The sequence below is a fragment of the Limulus polyphemus genome, unplaced genomic scaffold, assembly GCF_000517525.1.
Source record: "Limulus polyphemus unplaced genomic scaffold, Limulus_polyphemus-2.1.2 Scaffold3796, whole genome shotgun sequence".
NCBI lineage: Eukaryota > Metazoa > Arthropoda > Merostomata > Xiphosura > Limulidae > Limulus > Limulus polyphemus.
This window is the reverse complement of record NW_013669406.1, coordinates 34,128-39,523: the sequence shown is the minus strand read 5'-3', so window position 1 is coordinate 39,523 and position 5,396 is coordinate 34,128. Positions and strand designations below refer to the sequence as shown.

At 30.2% G+C, this 5,396-nt stretch overlaps 1 protein-coding gene across 1 annotated transcript in view; it reads left to right on the top strand.

Annotated features, from left to right (window-relative positions):
• The window catches only part of LOC106470058 (E3 ubiquitin-protein ligase arkadia-B-like), a 43,291-nt gene that overhangs the window by 28,683 nt on the left and 9,212 nt on the right, over positions 1–5,396 (top strand). Inside the window, exons 6-7 of the mRNA XM_022398599.1 lie at positions 3,138–3,261; positions 3,588–3,707. Of these exons, the coding sequence (XP_022254307.1) occupies positions 3,138–3,261; positions 3,588–3,707 (244 nt within the window). The remainder of the gene's footprint in view (positions 1–3,137; positions 3,262–3,587; positions 3,708–5,396) is intronic.

Below are 5,396 nucleotides of genomic sequence, written 5' to 3'. Positions count from 1 at the left end.
AAACTATTTAAAACTTCATAGAGCCTTTATTTGTTTCTCTGTTAATAATCTCGTCTTCTTTGCTCCTGACAGAAAGACAAAATATTGTGCACAGCTTTACAGTAGATCAATAAATTAACACATAAATAAAGAACTAAATCAGTTAAAGCCATTTTGATCTGAGCAAGGCAAGGTACTCTGTTACTTCCCAATAATATCCATAACTTAGATGATTTGAGTTAGTCCTAAATCCAGTTAGTTGGTTATAATCATTTTAATCATAATACTTTCAAAATTTATACATTTGTCTTTGTTACTTGACAAAAAAGAACATTTGTTTCATTTGATACTGATCACTCAGATGTATATTAAATTTTAATTGTTTTTCATGTAAAAATCACTTTGTCTTTTGTGTATACAAGATCTTGTTATCTGTCTTATGTGCAAGGTATTTAATTCATTAAATCTTATATATACATGCAATAAAGTTGCTTCATTGGAAGTTAATAATTTTCTTTTATCGATTTCACATATAGAACAAGCAGTTCTAAAAATTAATCTGAATTATGCACTTTGGCATGATGCATTAACAGATCTGCTCTTCTCAGCTTTTCATGGGCATTTAGTATAATATTGTTGGTTTTGTTGTTCTTATCTATTTATATCTAATTGATAGATCGAAAAAATAGAACAGAAACAAACTTTTACTACTATTCTGGCACACATTATTTTTACAAATGGCCAAAATCCCATAAATCTTTAAGATTTTGGTGCTTCTTGTGTACTCTGCGAATGATTTCTTGGTATTATTTCAAGCTGTCCAAAATCTTTCCATCTTCTTCCCCTCTCTCTCTCTTTATTCTTTTTTTTTTCTTTTTAAATAAGGTTCCTTTGCTTACCACTATTGTTGACTTCTCAGACACTTAGTTTATTTTCAGTTAAATATAACAATTTGTTTCCAGAAACATTCCACTTGCTATCAAATGTTTAATGTTTTGTGAAGTTAGCAGCTGTAACACCTATAAATCTCTTGATAAAATTAAAATTTTTATTTAACTATTAATAGTTTACAGTTGTTTTACATTATGTTGATGACAGTCTATATACTTTTCTAATGGTTGTAAATTGCAGTTTTAATTTTTCTACCATTCATATATGTATATACACATTGTCAAATCTGACCTTAGCTAGTATATTAACAGCTTTGACCGACACAAACCAGTATTTTCATACTGTTGAGATGTATTTCAAGTATCTTTCGAAACAGGATTTTTTTACCCTAAGCCTAATAATACTTAATTTTGCATCATCCAAAGACATTTAAGGGTATGTTTTTGTGTGTGTGTGTGTATTGCAAGCATAATGCAAAATCATTGATTTCAAACCTCAGCTTGTGAATCAAAACTCTTTTTACATGGAATCCATGTTCTCATTGGCCCTTCCAAGGATCTTAAACAAATTAAAATGAACAATCACACTGCATTCTCCTGGGACATGTTCTAATATACTTAACTTAGTGGATGATCTGAAGTTGGCCTGTTCTTTTATTTATGTTAATTTATCCTTTTTGTAGAACCAATACAGCCTTGCTGACAACAAAGACGAATAAATTTATATACTGTCAACGATGACTGTAAAGTTGAAGTTTGATCTTTAAACTTAAAGAAAGAAAGTAGGAAACAATCAGGTTTAAATACCTTAATTGTACCTGTGGGTATGCCCTTTGGATAACCTGTTTCAACTGATTCTTAATAATTAAAGAATATTTACTCACCAATGTCAAACTGATAAAAAGAGGGTATTCAGACACATCAGTTTGATTTACTGTATAAAAACTTTGCTGTTTTAAATAAATATGAAGTATTCTGTCAATCATAAAACATGGAAACATTCTTGATTTTAATAATTATTTTATGATATTTGAGAAGGAAAGTGAAATAATACTTTAAGTTTTCTTAAGAACATTTGGAATAAAGCTTTCAAAATTAAAACATAAACCTGTGAATATTTTGTTATGGTAAATTTCACATTGAAATTCTGCAATATTGTTACTAATTAAGGTATCCAAAAAGGAAGTTTATAGTCTTGATAATATTCCACTGTAAACTTTATGCTGTTATTTCCACTGTTTAGATATTGAAGAAATTGGGAAACTTGATGAGAGTTCTTAAAGATGGTAAAGGTATCATCAACATACCTATGATAGTAAAGATGTTTAAATTATTGTGGGCAATGTTCCAACTATTGTTTATCATAAAAACAAAGAAACAAGTTAGCCAAAGGTTGCACAAGTGTTGAGCCCATGTCGACTTGATCATAAAGTTTTCCATTCAACAAAAAATGAGATTCATTAGTAACAGTTCATAATCAATGTGGTTCTGCAAAAATGCTATCATTAAGGCTTTAACATGTAATAGTAAATGTGAAATCAGTCATTTCATGAGATGTCTACTGTAAAATTTGTGTACACATTGATATGCTACAAGGTTTTATTTTACATATATATATATATATATATCTACGGTCATATATCCTTGGTGAAGCTTGTATATGCATGACATATTTTCCCATTGATAGTAAATTTTATGTGATCATTATCTAAACCAAAAATGTATGCCTTTTATTTCAAAAAATAATTTTGCCTGAACTAAAAATGTTTACAGTGGTTAATAATTCTCGGTGTATATAACTTTAGTGTTTCATAGACAAGTACAAAAGTATTGGAAAGAAGCTTTTACATAATACTTGTTGTTGGTATTGTAATAGCACACATACTGCCAGAAATTATGAGCAAGTTAATGTTTAGAGGATTTTATTTTCCTTACTATTTGATGTTTAGTTACAAATTAAACTTCAAATTGTGGATACCTGTTCTTCTTGGCTTTGAGAACAAAAACTTTTTTTTGAAGTGGGTTAGGAGAGAATTTAAAGAATGCTAAACCAGTAGTCTAGGAAATAGTTAAAACTTGATTATGAAATAATTTTCTTTCTTAGAATTTCTTTTTAGTTTGATTTACTGAAGGTACAGCTATAGTAAAGAAAATTTTGGAGTAATTGAAAATACGACAAATAACTGAACGCAAAAACTGAGCAAAAATATTTTGAAGCATCAGTCAAACTTTCTTCTGGTTTTTAATTTGATTGAATCTCTTGTACAGTGACCATAGCCACTCTCACATTCATCACCACATTCATCAGCATCATTACCACCATCCTCCACCACCACGGCTCCGCCACTTTGGCTTGTCACCAAGTCTACATTTTGAGCTTGCTCCTGGGATTGTAAGTATTTAGTTGAACCACTTCAATTTGATAGAATAGGTGTTTTATTTTAATATCAAAACAATTGATGAGATATTTTATGATAAAATTATTATTTTTCCATTTTAGGAATTTGAAATACAGGATATGTTTTATTTTGTGAATTTCATTGTTATTATAAAAACTTTAGAAAATCTCATTAGATGCAAAGGCTGTTACTTGTAATTCCTTGCAAAGAATAATATTTGAAAACACCATGCAATTTATTATATATATATTTGAAGTATTATTTAAGTGCCACATTAAGTATTTTAAATTTAGAACTAAACTCGAGTTTTTATTTTCAGCCTGTGAGTCGCCCACCTGAGTTATTTAGTATCCCAGCTTTGCAAGAGCTTCCGGCTACAATACATCTTTTTCCTCACTACCTACCCTTCTTGCCTCGTCACATGCAGGCTCGGCTGGAAGTAAGTAGAGTTTCAAAATGTAACATTCTTTTGATAATATGTGAGCTGTTTTAATCCACTTACTCCTATATCAACGACGAGTTGGAATTTTAAAGTTGAAAATTTCATAATTGAGAAATACCTGACATTTGTGACATGTATAATTAGCATCATAAAATAATTAAAATTCAGCTCATTTCCAAAGGGTTCAGTGTCACTTCTGTAATTCATCACACATAAGTAATATAATGCACTTGAAATTTAAATTTTGGGATTGAGTAGCCAATGTTATTTGAAGCATCATAATGTTCTTGCATTTTTATTTGAAGAAGTTATAATTTCTTGCTTACAAATGTAATGTAGATTTGTAATATAGTAGAATATTTTCTTTCTAATATAGACATTTTACTGATAAGAAAGACTTAAAAAGTTTTTCAAGAACATACATTTTTCCTTCAAATAGTTAACTTCAAATATAAAGATTTATTAAAAATGGTAATGTGACATAAGTTTTATGAAACTTGTTAAAATTGTTATAGTAAAAAAAAACATTTAATATACATACATATACGTAAGCACACATGTCATTACTTGTACCATGCCTCTATCAGCACTCTTCATGTGTCAATGTAAACTTCAATAAATTGTCCATCTTTGCAGTGGTATTAGATATTGCATCATGTAATATTCCCCCAAGAAATTATCTAAGTCTCTGTCACTATAGTATCTTTCAGCTGAGGCATAGTTGCTGGATTACAGCAATAGATCCACATCTTCAGAAAGCTATGTAACCAGCCGTCAGCAGGTGTTAGATCAGTGGAGTATGGTGGTCAAGCTTAACAGTAGTGATACTTAAGAACTTGGTCCATACAAAAGTCTTTAAGGTCAATGACTTTGCCAGGTGATGGTTATGGGGTAGGACACTAACCTCATGCTGGAAGAAGTTAAAACGGCAAAACAGCTTTTTGAGGTGGATATATCTGGGGAGAGTACAGGAGGAGGAGGTGTCCCCCAGCATTTTTGATATTATTGTTCTAGTTTATGTGCATTATACATCATTATAAAAAATTTTCATGGAATAAATAAATGCTGATTAAGCCATGACCTCAGTCAGTATGAAATATTTGCTGTGTTTTAATTTTTTGTCAGCCTTCTACAATACTTGTTTAAAATGATTTATAATACTAGGGCAGTGGCTGAGGAACCAGACCAGAAGCATGAAATGAAATGATTCCTTTGCATGGAATTACAATTAAAAATATTGTACAAACTAAATTACTGGATCTACTTTATCAGTGTTAGTTTAAACTTATTACCATGGGTAGCTTTTACTGCGCATGACACAAGGTTTTAGTGACTTACCTTAAAAATTTTATTAATCTACTTTTTGTTTGTTATACCAGTTTTGTTTGGTTACAAAGCTGTCAAATAGAAAATCAGCCATACCCACCTGTCACATCCTCTCTCTTTCAGGATTACTAATAGTTCTCTCCTGCATTTAATTCTATATTATCTATAACCAATAGAAAGCCAAGGTTTTCATCTATCAAATGATGTATTGTATAATGTTGTTTTCTGAATGAAGAATTGTCAATTTCACTGTTAGTACAAGCTTTGTTCCCATGGGAAAGATAGTGACTAGCTTAGATGAATTTGTAATGGCTACTTGTCACATAGTTAGAAAGCCAGAAAAATTTTGAGAGCTAAGGG